General features: G+C 47.2%; 9 protein-coding genes across 9 annotated transcripts; 3 read left to right on the top strand and 6 right to left on the bottom strand.

Annotated features, from left to right (window-relative positions):
• Positions 1-919: 919 nt before the first annotated feature.
• On the bottom strand, positions 920-1,622 carry N7487_001142 (putative small nuclear ribonucleoprotein SmD3; the record flags this gene model as incomplete). Its single annotated transcript, XM_056868890.1, has 4 exons — positions 920-1,025; positions 1,119-1,248; positions 1,376-1,436; positions 1,566-1,622. The coding sequence occupies 4 exons, from the start codon at positions 1,620-1,622 to the stop codon at positions 920-922; spliced, it is 354 nt and encodes a 117-aa protein (XP_056733674.1).
• A 340-nt stretch (positions 1,623-1,962) lies between these two features.
• N7487_001141 (phosphatidylglycerophosphatase) lies at positions 1,963-2,715 on the top strand (the record flags this gene model as incomplete). Its single annotated transcript, XM_056868889.1, has 1 exon — positions 1,963-2,715. The coding sequence occupies one exon, from the start codon at positions 1,963-1,965 to the stop codon at positions 2,713-2,715; it is 753 nt and encodes a 250-aa protein (XP_056733673.1).
• Positions 2,716-3,762: 1,047 nt separating this feature from the next.
• N7487_001140 (homeobox domain-containing protein) lies at positions 3,763-5,674 on the bottom strand (the record flags this gene model as incomplete). Its single annotated transcript, XM_056868888.1, has 3 exons — positions 3,763-5,039; positions 5,096-5,295; positions 5,349-5,674. The coding sequence occupies 3 exons, from the start codon at positions 5,672-5,674 to the stop codon at positions 3,763-3,765; spliced, it is 1,803 nt and encodes a 600-aa protein (XP_056733672.1).
• A 2,067-nt stretch (positions 5,675-7,741) lies between these two features.
• N7487_001139 (Zn(II)2Cys6 transcription factor) lies at positions 7,742-9,335 on the bottom strand (the record flags this gene model as incomplete). Its single annotated transcript, XM_056868887.1, has 3 exons — positions 7,742-8,922; positions 8,983-9,243; positions 9,299-9,335. 3 exons carry the CDS (start codon positions 9,333-9,335, stop codon positions 7,742-7,744), a joined length of 1,479 nt encoding a protein of 492 aa, XP_056733671.1.
• Positions 9,336-9,795: 460 nt separating this feature from the next.
• On the bottom strand, positions 9,796-11,369 carry N7487_001138 (uncharacterized protein; the record flags this gene model as incomplete). The annotated part of the gene is made up of 4 exons (XM_056868886.1): positions 9,796-10,038; positions 10,089-10,541; positions 10,592-10,938; positions 10,991-11,369. 4 exons carry the CDS (start codon positions 11,367-11,369, stop codon positions 9,796-9,798), a joined length of 1,422 nt encoding a protein of 473 aa, XP_056733670.1.
• Positions 11,370-11,955: 586 nt separating this feature from the next.
• N7487_001137 (UDP-glucuronic acid decarboxylase family protein) lies at positions 11,956-13,258 on the bottom strand (the record flags this gene model as incomplete). The annotated part of the gene is made up of 4 exons (XM_056868885.1): positions 11,956-12,560; positions 12,636-12,826; positions 12,886-13,025; positions 13,088-13,258. The coding sequence occupies 4 exons, from the start codon at positions 13,256-13,258 to the stop codon at positions 11,956-11,958; spliced, it is 1,107 nt and encodes a 368-aa protein (XP_056733669.1).
• Positions 13,259-15,597: 2,339 nt separating this feature from the next.
• On the top strand, positions 15,598-16,323 carry N7487_001136 (GNAT family N-acetyltransferase; the record flags this gene model as incomplete). The annotated part of the gene is made up of 1 exon (XM_056868884.1): positions 15,598-16,323. One exon carries the CDS (start codon positions 15,598-15,600, stop codon positions 16,321-16,323), a length of 726 nt encoding a protein of 241 aa, XP_056733668.1.
• A 416-nt stretch (positions 16,324-16,739) lies between these two features.
• On the bottom strand, positions 16,740-18,561 carry N7487_001135 (MFS transporter; the record flags this gene model as incomplete). The annotated part of the gene is made up of 5 exons (XM_056868883.1): positions 16,740-16,844; positions 16,896-16,994; positions 17,051-17,829; positions 17,886-18,315; positions 18,385-18,561. The coding sequence occupies 5 exons, from the start codon at positions 18,559-18,561 to the stop codon at positions 16,740-16,742; spliced, it is 1,590 nt and encodes a 529-aa protein (XP_056733667.1).
• A 2,326-nt stretch (positions 18,562-20,887) lies between these two features.
• On the top strand, positions 20,888-23,145 carry N7487_001134 (uncharacterized protein; the record flags this gene model as incomplete). Its single annotated transcript, XM_056868882.1, has 10 exons — positions 20,888-21,200; positions 21,299-21,485; positions 21,546-21,718; positions 21,838-22,065; positions 22,127-22,252; positions 22,308-22,423; positions 22,497-22,583; positions 22,637-22,753; positions 22,812-22,896; positions 22,955-23,145. The coding sequence occupies 10 exons, from the start codon at positions 20,888-20,890 to the stop codon at positions 23,143-23,145; spliced, it is 1,623 nt and encodes a 540-aa protein (XP_056733666.1).
• Positions 23,146-24,458: the final 1,313 nt, after the last annotated feature.

Genomic DNA, 24,458 nt, shown 5'->3' with positions numbered 1-24,458 from the left:
GTTGGGGATTCAACGTCCTCAAGTGTTGTTATTTGTCTTAATATATTCACCTTAGGGAGTATTGTGTATCCAATTGATTCAGGTCCATATCTTATATACCTAACCCTGTAACCCAGACCTTCTCCGTACAACATGGAAACCGCTTTGGTATACAGGGCTGCTGTCACCACATCATGAATTCGCGACGAGTAGCATACGAATTTCAAGGCTCAGACGAGAAGGAGGGGGGGTTTATACTTGCTGGTGTGGACGTTGCATCTTCCAGAAAGATATTCCTTTGCTTCATTAGGCTATCATTCCAAGGTTGTACGCAAAGGTGGAGGATGGGAAGGAACGACCTCTAGAGGTGTGTATTTCTACATAGGGAACGAACAGTCACGTGACATAATCGTACACGATCGCTGTGCTCACATTTACACAGCCCTTTCTAAAAGCGGCGGGAGCTCTCATGTACGTACGGTCCACACAGTCCCCGGCCCGCCCATGTTGTCTGAATTGTTTAGCTCATGGCCAATGAGTGTTTCCCGCTTTTCTTTGTAGGCCTTAATTAGCTACCTAGATAGGTTGATTCCGTAGGCATGGAGCTTTTGCTACGCTTAATGTGCTGTTCGCCGTAGATGACCTGCCATCCAAGGCATTGAATCGATATCAATACTAGATAGGGCCGTGTGAGCTAAACATACACGGACAGTGCTTCAACTCATGGAACTGGGAGATTCATGTCGGGTATTGATTCATAAATTGAATGGTGGTCTGACAAAGCATCTACAAGAACAAATGCCAGCCGATATTTTAAGACTTCGCAAGATCAAAGCCCGAAAAAGAAATCCCCTAAGAACCAAGAAAACAAAGAAAAACGCCAACCACTCTTGAATTTGTGAGGCCTTGAAACTGCGATTTCATCTCTTCCACATAACATCTAACCCCGACCGCGCTGGCCACGTGCACGCTGCACTGTAGCCTTACCACGCGCCAAACCGACACCGCGCCCGCGCTGGCCTCGTGTACGGAACATGGGAGCATTACTAAAAGAAACATGCCAGTCAGCAAGGCGAAATTCAAGATGCGCAGTTCGCGAAATCGCGACCCAAAAAGCTGGATATCAAGGTTTAACGTACCGGAGCATATCAGGCACGATGAAGAATCGCACGTGGCTGCCGCGAATGTAGACCTGGTCGAGATGGGAGACACGGCCATCGCGAGCGGTGACAGTGATGTCCTTGAGCTGAACGTTCATGTTATCCTCGGCTGTGGGAAATGTATGTTAGTTTTCGAATTGCGCAACAAAGACATTCCCCGAAGCTTGTTTGTAGACCGCCTCTATGAATAGAGAGCAGACACCCGGAAAAAACCTCGAGTAGAAAAAGCCACGCACCTTCCAAGAGTTTCCCCCGGTAGACGACTCCGGATGTGATCTCAATCGTCACGACATGGCCCTATTCAAAAACGATATTAGCCCATCTGTCTCGCGCTATCCACGCCAACATCCATTTTCGCGACATCATGCGTGTATCCTGCCTTCTGATCCAGGAATCGAAATGGCGATATCAGGGACTGTAACGCACCTGCGCTTCGTTGAGGAGCTTGATCGGGATGCCGATCGTGGAGGTGAGCTTGCCCATTTTGACTGTGTGACGGCGAGCGAGGATGGAAAGCGGTTAACAAAAGTCGAAAATAAACCTGAGAGCTTCCCTCGCGCAAAAAAAGGCACGAATCAAAGCAATGGGTGATCGTGGGGAGATGGTGGGACAGTGATGAGGTCGGAGTAAGTGGAGGTTAAGAGAAAGGCGAGTTTTGCGGCTAAGCTCATCCTCTCCGCTTTGGGCTCTCTCTGTCTCTTCTTAATCCCGACCAAACAACAACTCCAACCTCAAAAAGTCACGAACATCTCCACATAATGTGTATCCAATAGCAATCTCTACACCGTCGATAATTCTACGTCAAAATTCAAATATCACCATAATGGCCGGCTCACCCAATTCCAATCTACGCGGCTTCAACCACGCCGTCCAAACCCTCCTCAAACAACCAACACAATTCCTCCCACACCTCACCATCCCAACCTTCACCCACCTCCCCGAGAACCTAGGACCACACCTAATCAATGCAAAGAAAGGACTCCAAACACCACCCGAAAAGCCCCCCCACACACCCACAATCCGCGCCCTAGTCCTCGACAAAGACAACACGCTCTGCGCAGCGAAAACAACTTCCTTCCCTCCACAGATCCTGGCCAAACTCTCCTCCCTCCGCACCTCGCCAACCTCCCTCTTCAACCAAACCACAAACCCGGACTCAATCCTGATTGTCTCGAACCGCGCCGGTAGCCACCCGCGCTTCGACAGCGAAATCTCCGAGCTAGAAGCGCAGCTTGCGCATCTTCGCATCCCTGTTTTCCGGCTACCGGCGGGGACAGAAAAGAAACCTTTTTGCGGGGAGGAAGTTGTGCAATGGTTCCGGGAGAGGGGGGTTGTTGAGTCTCCGCATGAAATTGCTGTTGTTGGGGACCGGCTTGGAACAGATGTGCTTATGGCGGGGATGATGGGGTCGTGGAGCGTTTGGTGTAAGGAGGGTGTATTTGATGTTGGGATGGAGGGGAAGCCGGAACGGAATGTTTTGGAAAAGATGGAGGTTTGGATTGAATGGTTCCTTAGGGAGAAGGGAGGGTATAAGGCGCCCTTGCCGATGGGGTGGGAAAAGCAGAAGCAGGCGTAAGGCATGCGATGCTGGGTTGATATAAGAGGTTTAAGATACCATTGTATAATAATGTATACGAGTAGTACCTATGTAGTTACCATTGTACAGTATAGTGAGAAGGAATTACAGCTACAATCTAGATGAAGGTGTATGCGATACAAAATGAATTGATTCAGAGCCTAGCGTCAATCACCCACTCGTATACCGCCAGCTCCACGCCGTCCTACTTGTATGGTGGCGTGCAGAAGATATCACAACTCTGCGCAGCCCAGAGGATTGGCGTGGGTGGGATGTCAGACCCAAACAGGTGCTGACAGAACAAGCTCATGTGCAAGAATTCGATTGCAGGCCCATGATGTGGAAATGGGTCATTGTAACCACAGGAGTTTAGGGTAGATAGCACCACCCTCCTTGAAGAAATTCACACAAAATGGAACAAAAAAGGAAATTGAGGGGAATGGAGTCGCAGTCCTAGTCGGTCTGTTTGGCATAACCACGTAAAATAGAATTTGAAAATGAAAAAGGGGAAAGAAGAAGATGAGAAAATGATCCCGGTCATAAATCAAAAGAGAAAAACATGAAGAATGGTAAATTGGCCGGGAGAAAAGAAGAGAAGAAAAGAAGAAAAGAAAGAAGAGAAGAAGAGAAGAAAAAGAAGAGGAAAAAAAGTCCTGGATTCAACCGGGACAGCCGGGAAAACAGAAACAAAAAGCACAAAAATCGCTTCAGGACCGGCCCCAGAATAGAAAGGGTATAATCAATATAAGAAGACATAAGGGTATGTCACGCAAGAAACACATCAAAGGGTAAAATCGCTTTCCTAGCCGTCGCCAGCGAGACGAGAATCATCCAAAAAAGAGCCATCGAGGGGGTTTTGCAAAAAGAAAAACCGAAACCAAACACCTAGCCAAGGCTCTCGAAATTGGACAATGAAGAAATTCCCAAGGTAAAAAAATCCCCCAAAGAACGCATGACAAGCAAAAGCGCCGCATGCATAGAAAAGGCCGTGAGACATCAAGAGACAGAAGGAGAAACACAAACTCAATAACCTCGAGAGGCACTCGTTCATGACCCAGTCGGCATGCCCTGGGAGTTGATCTCATCCAAGTTAGCCATACCGTGGGAGTAATCACCCATGCCAGGAGAAGGGTGGGCAGAGAGGCCATGCATGGGCAGTTCGAAGCTGGGGCTTTCGTGGGAAACGCCATAGTTGACGTGATGCTTGGAGTACATATCGTTCATCGAAAGACCGTCATCGAAGCCAGTTTGCTGGTCATGGGAGAAACCATACATATCGGAGGAGCCGTGCGATATGTTGGACAGTGGCGGTGAGTGGTTTGCAATCAGCGGGTCTGCAGGGCTCATGCTGGAGTAAGGGGATGGAGCATGGGAGCCCATTGCCGAGGCATCGGTTGAACCGCCCGAGACGAATGGCACATTAAACTGAGGCGCCATGCTGGCGACTGGCGTGATCTCGCCCTGGCCACCGTTGCTGTACATGGGACTGGCGAAGTCGGTAGGTGATCCGGTGGTCGTCGCGGACATGGGGTTGGTACGGAAATCCAGTCCATATCCTTGGGTGTCGATGCGCAGGTCGGTGGGAAGATGGTGCACTGACTGTGGAACGGGTGCGTAGATGCCTGCCTCCGTGTGGTTGAATGGGGGTGGAGGAGGCACGTGGAAGGAAGACATGGGACTCTGGAATGACGAGATATCAACTGCAACAGGTACTGAACGGCTTCGTTGGCGTTTGTGGCCGCGAGCAGCTGGCATGTTGAAACCCAAGTGGTTGCTGTCCTGATACAAGTTCATGTAAGTGGGAGCAACAAACTGGTTAGGCTGAGATGCAGGACGCTGGATGAATGGCGGAGACATCACAGCCGGCATGGTAAAGCTGTTGTTATAATAAGCCAGGCGGTTCTGGAAGGACTCCAACGACACAAGCTTGGCAAGCTGAACGCTCAAGACCTTGGGATGGCCTCCCAGGTGATGAACCATGATCTGACTAGCTTGCTGTTCCTCGGTGAAATCACCGCACTGATAAAACCCTCCAGAGTTAGATGAGTCCATGTAAAAGTGCGGCGGGCGGTTCAGTTCCACGACAAGACCGCCTGGTCGAGGTGGTTCCCCATTCGGCCCAGGGCTTGGATCACCGGTTTCCAAGGTGATGTTCTTGATATAAGCGAACGGATACTCGATCTTATAGCCAGCAGCATCGTTGTTGATATAATACGTCATGCATGCCTTATCAGGGGAATAGAAAACGACCAAGTCCATGGCGTTTTGCCCAATGCGCCGCCAGCTGCCGACAGTCAAGGAACGACAAGTGAAATGAGAGATCACTAAAAAGACGAGTTAGTTAAACAGGTGGTTAGATCAGAGGGAGCCATCAACATACCAACTTTGCCAGAAGGGTTGGTCTCGTTTGCGTACATGCTCGGCGGGCCATATGCGCCAGTACGTCCAAAGGGGTCTCTTGCGCCAGGCTTGTTCGGGTCAAACTGCATCGCGAGATAGTGTCGCATGGATTCTGGGATAGAATCGCATCCCTCACCAGTCTCAATGCTCTTTTTCGCCAGCATCTTGATTTTAGCGCGACTATCTTGAGTCAGTAAAGATACAGATACAAACCAATTCCGGGTAGAACGTACCGGTTCTGGAACCAGATTTGAACAGACCGCTCCGTCATGTTAATATCCGAAGCAATGCGCTCTCTGGTAGCTGCAGTGGGTGTCGGGTTTTTGTTGAATTCGATCTCCAGAAGGACAAGCTGATCCTGAGTTGCACGTTGACGTTTGTTGTTTTTCTGCTGTTGAGTCAGGGTGCTTTTGCGAGGAGGTCGGCGCGTAGCAGAGGAATGGGCCGTGGTAGCACTCGAGGTCGATGGAGAGGGTGTGGAAGCTGGAGGCGAGGAGGACGATGCCGTGGGCGCAATTGCGTCGGTTGGCGGGTAATGCATTTCTGTCAACGAAGACATAATGGAATGTGGTACGGTAGAAAATATATCGCACGTAATCGGAAATGTGTTTCAAGGTGTTCAATATGCCTTTCTTGAGGTTGTGTATATAGTTTTTTTGTTCGGAATGAAAAGGTACGATGTGACGATCCGGCCGACAAATAATGGGATGGGTGTGATTGTGGTGCGGAGACAGATTGTTGGAAATGCTGATATTCTCGAAGCAGCCACAGGCGCGAGAGGGATAAGTTGAAGATGTAAATGAACGGAAGTCCAACGTAGGGATCGAATGGTTTTCGAGGGTGTCCACGTTAGAGACTGGGTGGTTGGGTTGAAAGGGCGCGTCGCAGAGGCGTCCAAAAACGAGGTGATAAATAAAAAGGCTGGCCTAAGCAGCTGGGAACGAATGGCAGGGGAAAAATTTCTCCCTATATCGACAAGAATCAATGAAGAATCAATGAAGATGTTTCGGCAAATGCTCAAATACCCAGGTTGAGTCGATCAACGGGGCGGGAACGGGAGGGGGCAAACCGTTCTCGAGGAAACGAATGAATTGGGTAGAAATGAGTGATATAATGTCGCCGTGAAAGAATGAAACGGACGCAAAAGAAAAAGAAAAGAATGGGGGGGGATGAGAAACACAGAAGGCAGAAGGAAGCGGATCAGGAGATGGGAGATGCTGACTACACAGGGAACCAGTTGACTTTGGATGGACAACGCACCGGGGGCTTTGTGGACTATTGGCACCTCGTGGGGGGGGCCCATTGTTTTTTTTTTCGGGTTTTTTTTATTTCGATCAGGGCCTCGATTTGTTTGTCCTTTTTTTAGTTCTCTTACGTGTTTTTATCTTTTTAATGATTTCTATGGATTCAAACCGAAAAATTCCATGAATATTTCTCCATCGAGGTCCTGTGTATGGAGTGTGCGATATATGGAGTGGAAAGAAACTGGTTTTGGCCCCTGCGTTGACCTGCATAAGCCCAAGCAGCATCACGGAGCGCTGGAGCAATAAGGGCACAGAACATTTGTTTTGGAGAGGGGTACGAGTGCCACTCCCCTTACTCGGCGTTTATGTCTTGTCCAACTAGATCGGTGTGACTCTCTCTGTCTCTTCTCAGGGGTACTAGTTCAACTAAAGGGCGTTAAATAAACCACACGAACCTGATCGCCTGAATACCGAACGGCATCTAGGTGAGATCGAGGAATCTGAGACACTATTAACAACTCGATGCGTTTCACGGAGTACAATTTGGACGAATTAACGTGTACCGAGTGGGATACGTGAACATGGATGAATGGGAGTACTTCGTACGGAGTAGAAGTTTTTCCCCTGGCAGTTTCCCCTGATTCGAAAATCAGCAGCCACTGACTATTGGACGGCATTGAGACCATGGTTCTAGGGGGTTAACCCAGTGGACTCGGCCAATAAACATGCAGTTACACGTGCAGTTCCGCGGACCGCCAAAGGAGAAACATTCAGGTACCCGCCCCAGAATTGATTATGATTGGTCCTAGAAACATGACAGGTCATTCTAGGCCCAACCCGACCGGTCTTCAATTCAGGGTGCAACTCTTGAGACTTGTCTACCCTACTCCGTACTCCGTACATCCGTCGTATCCGGTTTTCTGATACTCCGCTTTAAGGGGTACTCCGTATACGGAGTACTCCGTAGAGCATACAACATACGGAGTACATTTATGGATCATATGGTATAACTAACTACATAACTATGTACAACTTCCTATACATTGTGCACATTGAATTCATAGTGAACACAAATTCATGAATCTCCAAATGGGGGCCTATCTCCCTAATTCCTATCCTAGTCTAGCGTTTGTTCCTTTCCTTCCTCCCCTTCGACTACTCCGTGCTACAGGCAATAACCTTCGAGTATAAGGCCCAACGGTACTCCCTATGTAGTGCCTCATCTTCAATTGTTGGCATGCGAGATCCCGCCATTCCCATCTAGGCAAATACCCCTAGTTAAGACTATTCATTGTTTCAAGCTTTCTCCGTGAACCGGTTCATCCCTAATTACCAGCGGGGAAAAGAGAACCCCTTAAAAACGCCCCCAAAAAATAGCTTGGTCAGAAGATGAAGAAACAAGCCCCTCTATCAAGCGCTTGCACGTAACTATCCACAATTGACAATTTAATCCCCGTTGGCCAACCGGAACCATTACCCAACTCCCGTAGCTTATCCGTAGCTTCCCAGATCTGTTCAATCAGCTCCATTGCCGAGTTCCGCTGTTGTTCCCGATAATAAGCTGTCATAGACTCATGCTTCTGTCGAACCCACACACGATCTTCAGGGGATATAGCCTCCCTCGCGGCAATGTAAAACGGCTGAGGCAGCGACGAATCGGGCCCACAACCCGTTGACAGATGATCCATCAGCCCAAAACACACATGCACTAAATGCTGCACGCGTGGCGAGCACGTCTGGTCTCGAAACACCCGACGGGCAAGCAGCAAATGAGCAGTCCAGTAAAAGCACTCGGTAAGAATATCCAGAGGCGTGCGCTCACATTGTGCCGGTGGGATTCCATTATATCCGGATCCCCAGGCGCGAAGCTCGGTCTCGAGTTGGAATGCTTCGTTGAGAATGGCGCCTTCGCCTATATTTGTTTCGAGCCCATCGCTCACGTCGCAGGCTAGATGCGCTATTCGTACTAGGAAGCACATCAGTGGCTGTGGGCATCCTGTCATCTTGTGGAAGGAGGGCTCGGTGGTGTCCCAGCGCTGCTGGTCGGGTTGGTTGAGTATGAAGTTCTGCGGTGCGTATGGCCTTCGCTGTCGTGAGATGGCTAGCATTACATCGACCATGCCGAAGCGTTGTACCGTCATGCGTGCGATGGGATTTTGTGGTATCTTGTCGTAGTAGCCTACTGCTTCCATGAGCCAAGAGGCGCACTTGACGTGGGGCTCCAGTACGCCATCTGCTGACTGTGCGACGACGATCCCCTGAAGAACAACGGCTGTAAGGAGCGCTTCTCGCTCGTGTTTGTTTCTGGATACGACTGTACCTGCACCGCAGGCGGCCTTGTCGTCGATACTGAGCAGGTTTTGTCCGAGCGTTCTGAGCATTCTCTGCTGGCGCTTGGCAGCGAGATCAATGCTGGCTAATCCGAAATTGAGCATATGTTCTGTCGATATACAGACAATAGTCTCGAGAAGAATTGGTGATGATAGGGCTGGGATGGAGACCTGCCGGTAGGGGTTGTCCGGGCCATCTACAGCGGGGACATTGGATGAAACGAGGCTTATGTCTGTGCAAGTATTCTTGATTAGGCATTCCGGTTCCAATTATATGGCGTGAAGTGACGTACAATACTCCCAGGCAGATTTGTCTTCCGCGGACTCAAAACATGTCCGTGCGAAAAGTGCCGAAGGTCGACCTAGTATGTTTTGTTCGATTGCTCGACGGGTGTCTTTGCCGCGAGGCTTATGTCTTGTCGGAATTGGCTCTTTCGGTCGAACCCATTTGATACCCGATGAATATTGACAGTCCAAATCCCGTGAAGCACAAAATGAGCAAATTGGCTGTTGTTCGTCACATTTATTGTGCTTTTTTCGACATTGTAGACATCCTTTTTCCATATATATATTAGCACCTACACTTCGGCTTGGAATGAGTCGTCATACCAGTCCGTGACCGTGAAAACTTGTCGCTTCGAGGCATCTCGTCGATCAAACAAATGATCCACCTCTACGGAGTAGCTAGTGAGAGATCCACAAATAATTAATATAGTAGGGACATGGGTTATATGAGTCTTGTTTCCCCGCAGCCTTATCTACATATACGACGGTCACCTGACGATTGACCAATTAGATTGCTATCAACACTCGGGACGATCCATATATATTGCAATGACACTAGACCAGATTAAATTTATAAGATATGCTAAGATTACATGTATTGCAATGCACGAAAAGTGAGAACAAGGTGAACCGGAGTGGCTATAGTGAGTTCTTTTGAAATTTCTGGGAAGACAACCTCCCACCTACATATATATACAGCGCTATTGAGTTACCATTACATGCGCAAGGAGTCATTCATTGTGATTGATTAAAAATTGAGTGGCAATTTAACGAAGCTAATTGTAGGAAGATACGACAGAGACTGATTCACAAAGAAACCTTTATCCCAGAACCTCCTGAATGACCCGAACGGTTCGATCGACTATCAAATCAATCTCCTCTCGGTTAGTATTGTAAGGCGGCGCCAGGATAATATGATCCCCATTGACACCATCGATACCACCATTTCCGGGCATCAACGAAATCGCATGTGCAGGCTTGAGTCCTGTCGCATGCAGGGTCCGAGAAAGCGCCTTGGAAGGCGGATATGGCTCTTTCGTCTCTTTATCCTGAACAAATTCCATCTATAGTCATGTTAGTGACGACAAAGTAGTAAAGGAAGAAGAAAACTCACAGCCCAGAATAATCCCCTGCCTCGAATATCACCAACATGGGGGTGACTATCCAAACGCTCGTGAAGACGCTGACCCAGGTATTCTCCCATCGCCCGCACATTCGGTAGCAGGTTGTCCTCTTGTATGATCTGCTGCACCCTATATGCAGCCGCACAGGCGACTGGGTGTCCCTGGTATGTCTGGCTGTGGACAAAAGCGCCGGTGCCCTTGTTCAGAGTGTCGACGACGTGCTTGTTGATGAGCAACCCTGCGATCGGAGCATAGCCGGCACCGAGTCCCTTGGCAATTGTTTGGAGATCAGGGACGACATCTTCTTGCTCCCAAGCATGGAGGGTTCCCGTGCGGCCCATGCCGGACATGACTTCATCTAGGATGAAGAGCGCTCCATGTCGCTCGCAGACGGCTTTCAGTGCCTTGAGGTAGCCAGGCAATGGGGGGACACAGCCAAGTGTCTATGGAAATAATTAGCAGGTTTAGCATGACGGGACTCCGTTTTACTCACGGCACCAGGCATTGTCTCGGCCACGAATGCACAGACAGTGCTGGGGCCAAGTCTTTGGAATTCGTCCTCCAGTTCTTGGGCCAGTCTTGCAACGTAGTCTTCGGTGCTTTCATTGGTATCCATCCTGCGGTAGGGATAGCATTGGGGCACGTGGTGAATATTCTTCGAAAGAAGACTTTCGTAGATCCTCCGTCGAGAAGCGTGGTGTCCAACAGCAAGTGACCCGAGGGTATTTCCGTGGTAGGATGACTTTCGAGAAATGATATTCACCCGCTGGGGCTCAGGAACGGGCAACTCTGTGTAGTATTGAATAGCCATCTTCACAGCAGCTTCGACCGCTTCGGTACCTATTGTGATTTTAGTAAACCAATTGTGATTCGGCATAGACATGTTTCTTACCCGAGCTCACGATGTAGGCACGAGACATCTTGCCTCCGGTTGAGTCTACCAGAAGCTTTGCCAAACTCTCCGCAGCACTGTTGGTGAAGAACATAGAATAACAGTAGGGAATTTTCTTCAACTGGTCCAAGATGGCTTCGTGGACACGCTCGTCGCTGTGACCCAGACAGGATACAGCTGCACCGCATGTCGCATCGATAATTTCCAGACCATCCTCAGTTATCAGGTAGCTGCCTCGACCGCCAACAATGTTCAAGGGCTCATTTCGCAGTTGGTGGTAAAGAACTCCGCTGGATGGTTTGATGCCAGTGGAGTCGACCAGCTTCTCAGATGGGGTAGGCACTGAAGCTGTTGCCAATTCTGGTGTATAGTCACCCATTGTATGGATTGCGCCGAAGTGTTGGTGTGGAAAAAGAAAAAAATGATGAACCAAGTGATGCTTACTGCAGATGCTTGATTTGAACTGAGACTGGATTGTGGTGGGGGATGGGAGTCATATATAGATCCACCCCGCCTTTGAGCAAGAATTAAAATACAGAAGTAGTAAACTGATACTTGAAAAATGGCCTTTGTATAACGCCGTGATTGGCAAGTCTCGCCTTGTCGTACAGCTTGAAGTTCATACTTGGCCACGATAAACTATCCCCAAAGAGGAAATATTTGTCGGACCCACGTTCGTTGACCGCGTTGTAGATCTGATAGGTTGAACAATTTATGAGATAGAGCTTATTGATAAGAAGAAAGAGACCCTGGGGATCTTTGCTTTTATTTCAGTTGTTTTCGTGCCGGTTACACGAATTCATTAGAAATAAGAGATACAGAGGGGTGCCGGAACGACATTCGAGTCCGAGGACCGACCACAGCGCAAATCGACTTTATTAAGCGATCGGATGGAGAAGGCAACGGATAATTCTGGCAGCTATACCCGTGGACTATGATGCAGCTACCAATCAATAGCTCCCTTGTCAGTCAGACCGCCTCTCATTGATATGCCATTCGATCGTTCTCCGCAATCCCTCTTCTAGCCGGATAACGGGTCCCCAGCATAGAACTTCTCTTGCCAACGTAATATCCGGCCTGCGCACTGTAGGGTCATCTACCAACGGTGGCAGATATGCAATAGAGGCCTTACACCGGCCAGTCATCTGCGAAACAAGCCCGATCACAAGTTCAGCTAGCTGCTGGATAGTAAATTCCCGATCATTACCGATATTCACCGGGCCTTTACTATAGTCGCTATTCATGAGCGCATACAACCCCTGCATACAGTCGGTGACATATTGGAACGAGCGAGTCGCCTTGCCGTCACCGGTAATCTTTAGATCATCCCCGGACAATGCAGATGCGATGAAGTTGGACACGACGCGACCGTCGCTTGCGCCCATTCGTGGTCCGTATGTGTTGAAGATTCGTGCAATTCGAATGTCGACGCCGTGTTGCTCTCGGTAGGCGTAAAAGAGGGCTTCGGCAACGCGTTTTCCTTCATCATAGCAGGCTCGTGGGCCGAATAGGTTCACGTTACCCCAGTAGTGCTTTGGCTGGGGGTGAATGGAGGGGTCGCCATAGACTTCTATTTTTTATGGGTATATCTTTAGTAAGGCACATATCAAGGGATACAGAGAGGCTGGGTTTATGCATCGCTAACCTGAGGTGCTGGTATGCAAAATACGTATATTTCTGGATCTCGCAAGCTCTAACAGATTTCGAGTACCGAGGAAACAAGTATTTAAGGTCGACACCGGGTCCTTTTGATAATGAACCGGGCTTGCTGGGCAAGCTAGATTGTAGATCTGGTCGATTCCTTCCAACTCTGGAAGAGGATCTTGGATATTGTGCCTTGTTCCTAGTCAGTAACTTGTAAAGCTGGCTTTCACTAGGGCACAGGTAGATTTCACTTGAGAAATTGAAACTGAGAATGGTTTTCTAAATGGCACAAATTTTTCGAGAAGCCACTCTGGAAATTGTCAAGCCCAATCACAGTATGGCCATTCCCAAGGAGGAAATCGACCAGGTTCGATCCCAAAAACCCCGCTGCCTGCAGATTAAATAGGTTATATGTTAGAGATTTGACGTAAATTTGTTTTGAATATTACTTACTCCTGTCACTAGCACTTCGAACGGTCCCTTTTTGTTATCCATAGAGCTTGCTGCTCTGTCCTTTGCCTGCCGTGTAGAATTTGAGAACGAAGGAGGAACAATGGCAGAATCCAGCCCAAATGCTGTCAGAGTGGAACAATCTTTTTCGGGGCTAAAAATAAAGGAAGTCATGAGATCTACTTGCGGTATTCTGCACGAAGATCCAGCTATTGGAAACGTGACCATATCTGGCCAATAAACAGGGAGTAGCTCCTCGCATTTGGACTCCTGTGTGACTGAAATCTTTTGTTGCAATCGAGCAGATGCTGGCTAACACAAATGGTATACATTATTGAAGATCTCAAAGAAATGGTGGGGAAAGTGTCTGCGCATTGACCTTTTGTAGCCAGCCACCTTTTACCTGGCATGTACTATCCACGCCCGCACTTTAGTTAGCCATCTGGGCAATTTGAATAACTTACTGATCCGTTGTGTCCTATATTGGATCTGGTTTGATAAAAGGACCGCCTTGAATATGTACATGAAATTTTCAATTCATCAGAATGTCGTCAGTCTAAAACTTTCTTGGTTGATAGAGCTCTTTGACCGCCACAGTCATAGAAGCATTACAAGGCTAGCTGGCTGCCAAGGCTTTTCTACGAACATCTGTATATTTGATTTGATATGTAATTACAAAAGTGAAAGACACGTGGATGTCTTTACATAGGTCGAGGCATACAATGAACAAAAGATATCAACGGGAATCACCCTAACCTCACCATCGCTTTCATTTCTCCATTTCCTTTTTTGAGAGGTGCTACAGTAGGGCACACTTATTTTTATTGGCGCACGCATCTGAAATAGGATTTATCACACGCAGGCTTCATAGGCCCCAACATTTTCAAATTCCTTTCTTCATATACACGTTTGATAGCCTAGTCACGAAACATCTTAGAAACCCGTACAATGCTGTGTTCAAATGTGATTGTCGGTTGATATTGATATTTATATGAGACCTGGCAAGGGTAAGTAACCTCAACCAATCGACAACCTCTCAGGTTTGATATTCATCGTGATTGATAAAAAGGAGGGACAAGATCGTAAAGCAAGTTTGTGAATTGTTTGACCTCTGGCAGCTGGTCGATATTAGCTGCATTGAGATTGAATTGATAGCCAGGTAAAAGAAGGACATCGGAATCTGAAAACCATTTGCTAAATGCCTGCATGATGTCACTATTACTTCTCTTGCGTGATTTCAAAACAAGAAGCATCATGGCCACCGGGATAGCCCATTGATCCTGTCGAAAATGGCAACCGATTCTGATCGCAGTGAATATCTTGGAGGTCTTTGCCCATGGCGGTTCATGTAATAACCTAAATGGACGACGCAGCTCAGAGACTCGCTTCATCCAATCGTTCGGATGACACTCCTTCCACAAGCTGATGTGCAGATCAAACAAACCATTTAAAATGAGTTCTTTGAATGAGATAGATCTGTATGCATTTCCCCTCAATGTTCAATTCTCCCAGTGAGAGATACTCACCAAAGTGGGTCTTCATGTCGGACCTGCGCATGATCAAGAAGTCGCCAAGAGGTTTACCTTCTAGTTCTGATATATGTCGCTGATTTCACCCACGAGCTCTGAGTCCTTAATGAATGTGCCATTGGGGAACTTGCCTGTCTCAATAACGAGGAGAAAAATATTTGATGCAGCGGGGCTTTGCAGGTTTCCGGGAAGTTTCATCAGACCATGCTGGAGCGCAACAAGCATTGAACTGGTCTAACTAATCATGTTGCTGTATTGGTGACCTGGGCCCATTTTGGCTCTCATGTGAGTATTCAGAATGGTGGGGACAGCAGCAGGTAGCTTGCTTAAGGGGTCTAGAGGGCTGCCTTGTTGGTCGGGCAAGAATTCCGCATGTGAGAAGACGTTAGGTGAGGTATAGACTCGAAGAAGATAAGATAGGATGCCATTTTTGGCGGGCCCCTGTAAGTCGGGGAGTAGTACGGTTGGTTCTGATTAATAGGAAATTGTACTCAAATGTATGTAGTCAGAGAAGGACATAGACAGGAAAGAGAAAGGAAGGAATACATAGGACGTATTAACAGGGAGTAAAAGAGGCTCTGTAAAGCGAGCGCACATGCAAATATGCAGGTGTTGCACATTTTATATGGCTTCATGCATAGCGAATAATTACAGATCATTGGTAGATGAATTTTATGGAGACCTACGTCGTCGAGGACAGAGGCAACGTAAGGTGCCGACTATTTTATAGGGATATCGTATGAATAGATTCTGGTTTCATAAGGCTGCTTACCATCCATGCATGTGAAAAGAATACGATAGAAAAGGTTGGTGTTCCTCTACTAAGCGGGGGTGACTCACGCCTTCCGTAAGACAGAATGTCTTCAGACCAAGTGGGTTATGGGACTTTACCTACCACGGAGAACTGGGTAGAAAATCATCCTCACTAATCTACCAAGTTATCAACCTACCCTTACTTTCCAATCCCAACATTTCAGTATCGAAATGGCTTCATTATCCGTCTTTCCGTTCCACGTGGGAGAGGCTTCAAACGAGCGTGTCAAGCTTATCCCCCTCAACCCAGAACAACACTGCGAAACCTTCTTTCACATATCATCAGCCCATCCTGAGATATACACACACTTACCCATACTACCACCGGCTTCAGCAACGGAACTCAAATCCCGATTCTACAGTGATTCCACGACCCATATCCTGTCCTTCGCCAACCCAGAGTCATTCGCTTTTGCAATCATAAACAAGACAAAGCCACCATCCCCGGAAGACCCGGAAGGTGAACTAGCCGGCACTGTGAGCTTTATCCGCACATCACCAACGAATCTATGCACAGAGATTGGATTCATTGTCATCCTGCCTCCGTATCAGCGAACCCACGTGGCAACTAATGCCGTTGGACTCGCTCTACAGCTTGCGTTTAAGTCTCCAGAGCAAGGAGGCCTTGGATTACGCAGAATACATTGGTCGGCTAGCACGATGAATCTTGCTAGTTCTCGACTCGCGCAGAGGATGGGATTTGAGAAGGTCGGGATCATACCTTGGCATATGCGGTTTGTGAAAGGGAAGATATATGGGAAAGTCGGAAATGGTAGGGAGGCACCGCCTGGTGGTGATCCCGAGGATTTGTGGAGAGATACACTGAGCCTTACTCTGGGATGGGATCGGTGGGAAAATGGCGGGAGGGAAATGGCGGCGAAGGCTATGGAGAGATGAGCAGATGTCGCCACTGACTATACGGAGAACGGTTAATCACCAATGTCAACCCTGGAAAAATAAGAGGATGGATGATGTTCAGTGTGGACAAGAGGTCCCAGCAGTTAGTCGAGGCGCAATATAAGAAACGAGAAGTCAATGGAACCTGTTGTTCAAGATATCTTGCGATATATTTAGAAAAGAATATGTTAAATATTAGATCCAAATTTGCTCAATAGTTCAATTAGTATTAACGCTTTATCTATCTGGGGAGCAGATTGTGTATTAATTATATGTAGCAGCTGAGGGTGAATAATGTGAAATATTTTTTTAGACATCAATAAGCTCATCCGTGTCGAAAATGTTAGGCCCCCAAAGCAGCCCGTAAGATACTTAGAAATCGACCGTTGCGTGTCCTCATCAACACACTTCCCCCTTCAGCTGCTTCGTCGGCCATACGGTTCGAATGGCAAAGCTCCAGCAATAATTGCCATCACAATGTAAAGGGCTGCGCATATGTATATCGGCACAGGCGTACTGGACTGTTAACAATGTAAGCATTTTTTTCGAGAGAGTAAAGAATAAATCCCTACATTCGCGGCCTGGCTGACAACAGCACTGACAATTCCCATGATCCGATTGAGCGCAATAGCAACACCATTTCCTGTGCCCCGGTGGGCGGAGGGGAACACCTATCAAGGAGTGAGATACGGGATGACAGAGTTAATGAAAGTGAGCAAGCACATACCTCGGGTGTGTAAGCATAGAGGGTACCATAGTAAATATTCAAGCAGAAGGAAATAGCGCATGTGAATCCCACATTCTGACTCTGAGTGCGCACTTGCGTATAACAGAAGAAGAAAACCATTGTGACCAAAGCTCCGATGATCATGGTTCCCCGACGGCCCCAAAACCAGGGTGAACGACACATGAATCCCGCTAACACAGGACCGAATATACTACAGGTGTTGTTGATGGCGTAGTTTCTCCAGGTGATATACGGGCTGGTCTGTCCAAAGGATGCGCCGCGCGATGCAAGGTAGGTGGGGAGGAACACATTGTAAAGCGGATAGGCGAGGCCAATGAGGAGCCATGAGATCCAGACTAGGGTCGTCGACAAGCCCATTTTACGGGTTTCGAAGAGTCCACGAAGATGGAAGAACACTTCGCTCGGGGAGATGAGCTGCGTAAGCCAGCCTGACCCTGGAGCCCCGCGGTGAGAAATTTGTCCGCATGCCTGAAGCTTCTCGATGGTGAGGCTGCATGGGCGGTTGTGTCGATCGGCGATGCTGCGGAGAACATGTACTGCTTGCTCGTCTTTGCCCTCGGAAATGAGGAACTTGGGAGTCTCTTCAAGGCGGATGATGGTTACTCGGAGGATCGAGAGAACGAACACCAAAGCGCCGGATGCGTACCACACATAACGCCATCCTTGGTTATTTTCACGGGTGCATGTGGCTGCATCGCTACAGGAGAAGTTGGGAAGAAAGGCCCAAGCAAACAAACCTGCGATAAGCTGACCCAGACCTAGACAAGTCAGTTCAGACTTTCGACGGAAGATGTACCGGGGAGTGTAAGCTCACCCCACCACGCCGCCATCAGTGTCAACAACCACTGTTCCTTGCCGGGAAGGTATTCGAGAAAGACCGTAGTATCGAGAACTAGGTTTCCACCGGCACCAAAAGCACTCAAGCAGACAAACAAACCCAAGATGACCCAGGAAGGGGAAGCCCCCGCAACGATAGTGAATATCGATGAAATGAGCAGGGAAAAGTTGAAGGCAAATCGTCGGCCGATAATGTCTGCCGAAAAGCCCCAGAAAATTGCACCGACCAACATACCGACATAAACCGCGATGGTGAGGCCGGTGGCATATGATGGGTTGAACTCCAACCTGGCCTGGGTTGAAATAATGGACTGGATCAAGGTGATGAGCGAGTCAACTGCATATCCGAACCCGTTCAGGCAAAATAGCTTCCAGTGGTGTGGTGTGAAACCAATCTCATCAATGGTCTACAGAGGACAAAGGGCCTCGGGTTAATTGAGTGTCTCATTCATGGTACGAGGATATTGTTTTCCCACATCATTGATAATTGTCATCTTGGCAGCAAGGACTTCGTCCACGTTCTCTCCCTGCAAGAGATCTTGGTCTCCATTTCGAATCGATCTTTCCTCCGCCAGCAACGAGTTCGTCAGATCTTTGTCCTTGCCCGCCGGACTTTTAGGGACAACTGAGTTGGAGGATTGTTGGGCATCCATATTCAGAGAAGATGTGGTGTTTGTCTGAATTTGTCTGAATTTTGGACAAAAGAAAAGACACTGTTGCAGCTAGTCAAGCGAGAATGAAGGAAAGCAGACACGGGATTTTGACGCCACGAGGGGCAGGGACCACCCCTCACTGGAATTAGCGGCAAGCACTAATTCGGCTCATGTTTATTTCTCCATTGGCCTGGATATGGGTCTTATCGAGGTTGAGCTCCACGAGATTCGAGGTGACCATAAAGGTGAGTGCTGACGGCGACAACCTCATACCTTGATTATCTAAGGCTACATGTAATCCGTGTCACTTTCAAAGGTTAGAAGGGACTTTTGCTCTCGACATGTTAGATTCTAGCCCGTTCAAGGATGACATTAGGATGTTAGATAGAATGTTGCAGAGAGTTGGCGCACGCGCCTTGACGCGCAGTTATGACTCGCGGAGAGGGATCGGACGGGAAAATGACGCTATTCCCGATTCGTACAAATTTTAGGATGGGATTAGGGGCATATCTGGATATCTGGGTAAAGTCTTGCTTATTGTGTAAAAGGTGCCATGGAGGTATCGGGGTCTAAAAGGTTTAATATTGGTTGTAGGAAACGACGTGATGAACCTTTTCAAAATACCCTTTGGATACTCGAAACTCTTCGCCAAAAGAGACCCGGAAATTGCCCTCAGAGCAGCCATAGCATATTTTGGCTTGTCCCCTTTCCCCGCAACCTGCAAGACAAGACTTCCGATTGTCTTCTTTGGATACATAGCCTCAAAAGTTACCCAAGCCAGTGGAAACTTGATCGGATTAGGCGCAGCTATGGCGCTTACTGGATAGCATGCCAAGTACAGCAAGATCTGTGATGCCATCGAGGCAGATCAGCCACGATCTTTAGGCAAGAATGGTAGATATGCTCAAGGTTATGGTATATCTGAGATTGCTTGAGCTTTAGCAGGTTTAATTGGTCCGTTGGTATCTGGTAAAATTTACGTGACAGCTTGTTGGGGAACTTTAGGATAGGTTCTGAGTATATTATCTTTCGTTACTATTATACGCACTTTGATGTTTATTAAACGTTGATGTGATGAATAACACTCCAGTTCTTCGTCGCTAATAGAGCCATAACTTGGGTTAACAAAAGGTTGACCGGAATATGCGGCCTATAAATGTGATAAAAGTTGAAATGTCGGGTACTTTGAAGACCCATCCCCGTGCTCACGATTTCCCTTTGGAGTTTTTTTTAACCCACAACCTTAAGAGCTCTAAATTCATTAAATGGTTAAACTAGTAATACCACGAGAGCCCGTGGTAAATATTGGTACTATTTACCCTGCGACCGACCGTAGGGTTCCACATGAAGTCCTGGGCGCGCCGAAGAAATACGACCAATTGATCCATCTCTTCCATTGAGATTGCAGCGTCAAATAATGGGTTCTGAGTAGTGCAATTAAGGTGATTACTCCATCCCAATTCACCGGTAGAGTGGATTGTTCATCTGCAAATCGATGTATCCCTGGCCTGGGATTCCTTGGCCTTTCGAGATAGTCGATGAGACATAGGGTAGCCGATCGCGAGAATGTTAATGAATTACTTACATATTCAGAGACTGTGAATCGCTATGCTGAGGCTTGCGTAATCTGGTAAACTCCCGAGGTCCCGGGGCCCCGCGTTGAGGCTCTCGGGTCTATCTCGCATATTTGTTTGGAAACATAACAATGACTTCCGACAATTAGGAATCCTTTTGTTGCCAGCACCTATCATGTTGAGAGCTGAAAGGGCAGAGACATCGTCCTTTAATGGTTGCATGTGTCATTCGAGTTTATGTTGTTCGTAGCACGTAAGATACCAAGGAATTGCGTCTTAGCACGTAACCGTGAGAAAAGCCCATATCTGTCAGCAAAATACTTTTAAGTCCACAAGTATTTCCTTGGCCTCAGAGATAGGCTAAACACTAGCAAGGCGGGTGCATTCTTTAATGTGAAAGCTTGCAGGATTTGAAGCAAATTGCGTGAGTATTGCGCAAGATTACACCGGAGAATCGCCATGTCTGTATGCTAGGGACCCGCTGGATAAACCTATAGAACGTAATCAACCTTAGTTTCGGACTTAATGACTATCTATCTCCTCAACTGTCGTACCTTAGAGTGGGATGATCGTAGAATCTGTCACTGACGCGATTTAAACGTCCGCTGAGGACATATTAAAACGTCCGCTAGGGACAAAGTATCTCACTAGTTGTATAAGATCGGTAGAATATCCACTAATCCCCACGAAAAAAAACCCTTGTACAGTTATCTTGCGCAGTGGGTGTTCCAGCGTCACACTCCCAAATCGCGATGGGCACCACGGGTGATTCTCAACAAGTGACGGCTGCCTCGGTGCACAGCATAGATGATGCGGAGAACCAGAGCAACAACGCTCAAAGAAATGATGTCGTAAATCCTGTCAGGTCATGGAAAAGTTATGTATGGGATACATGGGACCTTCCACCGGATCAACGTTGGCTGCTTTTTAAAGTAGACGCTTTCGTTCTCACGTTCGCATCTATTGGTTATTTTTTGAAGAATATCGACCAAACAAATGTCAACAACGCATTTCTCAGTGGCATGGAAGAGGATCTCGAGATGTTTGGCAATCAACTAGTGACTAGTACGTGCTTTTGCTCTCGCCGTACCCGGTTTTTCTTGTCCTTCCTTTTGCGAAAGGCTGAGCGGCTTTCTCGCATTTACTAACGACCAGTGTTACAGGCACGTCTATCTGGACTGTGGGATATGTTATTGGTCAAATTCCGTCCAACTTGTTGTTGACTAGAATCTCGCCTCGATGGGTCATCCCCTCGCTAGAGCTAGGATGGGGTCTCGCGACTATTTGCACATCAAGTGTTAAATCGTACAAGTCCCTGTATGCTTTGCGCTTCCTTGTCGGACTTTTTGAGTATGTCGACATCCCAAGATTATGTCTACTGTTGATTACCAGTTACTGACTCGGTTATAGATCAGGATTTTACCCCGGCATCCATTACTTACTAGGATCATGGTACACACCGCGAGAAATTGGAAAGCGGGCTATGATCTTCTGGCTTGCCGGTTCGGTTGGCACTTTATTCAGCGGTTTCCTCCAGGCCGCCGCATATACAAACCTAAATGGAACACATGGTTACGCTGGATGTACGTGACCGCAATCCTTCTCGATTTTCCCTCTCCCAGCTTTTGGTTTCGAGCATTTCTCTCCGTTGCCTCAAGTCAAACAAAAACAAACAAAAATAGCTACTGACAGATGAAAATAGGGCGCTGGCTTTTTATTATTGATGGTATCATTACGCTACCACTTGCGCTCGCCGGATATGTATTCTTCCCTAACCTACCGCAAAGCGGTAAGAAGACTTGGTGGACAACGGAAGAGGAGCACATTCTGTCAATCAAGAGAATGGATAACATTGGACGTGCTGGCAAGAAGGCCTTGACCAAGGAAAGGGCGAAGGCAATCCTGCTGAGTTGGCATACTTATCTTCTTCGTGAGTTGTCCTCTACTATGCGCCTTTCTCATCCTGGGACTATACTAATAATGACCCACAGCATTGCTATACGTCATCTGGAATAATGGCTACCTTCAACCTGCTATGGGCTATTGGCTGAAGAGTTTCAATGCCGACCCTCCCCCTGTCCCCGGGAGGAGTTACACAGTCGCACAAATCAATAACTGTGAGTTCGACTTCGGGTCCTTCATCTAATTACAAACAACTAACTCATGCAAAAGTACCTCTTCCTACGACCGGTGTTCTTATCGTGATGGGCTTGATTTGGGGTTGGCTGTCCGATGGGCCCTGTCGCGGCGCTCGCTGGCCATTTATCTACATCGGTGCCGTGATTACTGTGAGTCAAGAGAGGCTACACCAGTCAAGCTATTTTTATACTACGGTAGCTAACGATTGTCTCTATCGCGCAGCTTATTTTCGCCGTCTTGTTGAAGACTCTGCCATTTTACACAAATATCAAGGGCCGTATGGCTGTTTATTGGCTGAGTAATATTGGCGTAAGTCTGCAATTCCGGAGTTTTCAATCATCACGTCCTAACAGTGCTTTTAGGCTGGCGCTGGTCCTTTAATCTTAAGTTGGATCAATGAGATTTGCTCCGATGATACAGAAAAGCGAGCGTTGCTTGTTGCTATGGCGAATGACTTTGCTTATGTTGTACAAGCCATCGTGAGTCTCCTATTCTCTTCCCCTTTCCCAAGGACAATACTAACTAGCTTGGACAAAGGCACCCAATTTCGTGTGGAAAACCACAGACTTCCCCCAAGCACCCAAGGGATACACTTGGTCAATCGTACTTCAAGTATTGCTCAGTAAGAAGCCATTCCACCTCCATCCAAATCATGCTCCCTACTGACCATATCTTTCCAGTCTTGTGCACCGCAACTATTCAATTACTTTTGTGGTACGATAAGAAAAAATCAGCAAAGGCAGAGGCGGGTCTCTCAGCTATTGACCCCCTGGAGTCATCGTCTATAGAGGGAGATACATCGGTAACACCAAGAGAGGGAAATGGAAAGGCGGCTAGCACTTCTCGAGTCAAACAGGTTGACCTAGATTAATTCAATTCGGCACCCAAAGGCTTGAGATGTTGAGGGTTGACAAATCAAAACCGAGTATACCATTTGATATTAGGTTCTAGTCGAAAATCCACCAAAGCTTGGCTGTTGGCCCGTTGCCCCCCTAGTATACTATAAAAGTTTAAAGATGTATATTTAAGTTAGTAGTATGTAGTAGGCTTGATAAGTGTTTTTTACTAATATCAATAGGTATTTATAATAGATATATATTTATACTGATACGATATAAATTAATTATTACCAGGTTCACTAGGGTTACTACACTTCCTTACTTCTCTTAACCTAGAGCGTCTTTAAATATTACCTTTAACTCTATAGGGAGGGAGACAAGGACTACTTTTATCAATGTTTGCTATCGATTAGCTTATTTCTTTATCGCTTCTTTGAGCATCTTTCACGCTCGTCACTGATACGACTAAAAAGAGAAGTCCTTCTGGGAGAAACTTAGGAAGGCAGATAATATATTCCTACCACTAAGGTTTCCTCTAATTCCTTTGAACTCTTTGGCTGCTAAAGCGGTATGATTTCCGTTCATTTTAGCTATTTTGTTCAAAGGGATCGATTGACTCACGTATATATAAATCAAGCTATTTTCTTTTAGAGAGTAGCAGTCTTCGTCCACGGGGTAAGGCTCTCGATTACCTTATAGAGGGTTACGGTGAGAAAAAAAACATTTTGCCGTGGTATCCTTCTCTCCCTTCATCCACGCGCCCAATAAGTGACTCCTAAAGCCGAGATTGGAGCTGTGGTCTAGAAAATATCATTTTATATAGGTAGCCGAAATACCTAAGGTATAGCGCGATTTATTTTGTATAAAAGTCAAGGCAAGAGTTCAGAACGCGGCCGAACTTTAGCTTCTAATTCAGCGATCGCAAAAGAAGTTCGAGATAGACTTCGAGCCTTTTGATCCCGAGGATAATAAATAGGATCGCTTTCCCGCTACTAGTAAAAATACAACACAGTTAGTGGAAGACGGCGACCACGATCTATTGACCTAGATCATTCGGCTCCGCAGTTCCTAGGAATTACACTTAGTAGAGTAGCATAAAGCCACTCAAAATAGCAGCCTCTGTCATCGCCAGAAGGTATTTAACCCACCCCAGGAGACAATCAACTACAGGCTCAAAGAGGAAGTCTTTTTTAGATGGAAATTCAATCAAGGGCTGGCTGATGGGTTGTGGAGGAGGTTTTGGAAACGTTAACAGATCTTGAGACTGAAAGGTAGCATAATGGAGATGAGAGTCGAATTTGAGAATTATCAGCAATGGTACTCAATATAAACATTTTTTGGTCAT

The sequence above is a fragment of the Penicillium crustosum genome, assembly GCF_028827405.1.
Source record: "Penicillium crustosum strain IBT 35664 chromosome Unknown utg000001l_segment0_segment0, whole genome shotgun sequence".
Taxonomy (NCBI): Eukaryota; Fungi; Ascomycota; class Eurotiomycetes; order Eurotiales; family Aspergillaceae; genus Penicillium; species Penicillium crustosum.
This window is presented reverse-complemented; position numbering and strand designations above follow the sequence as displayed.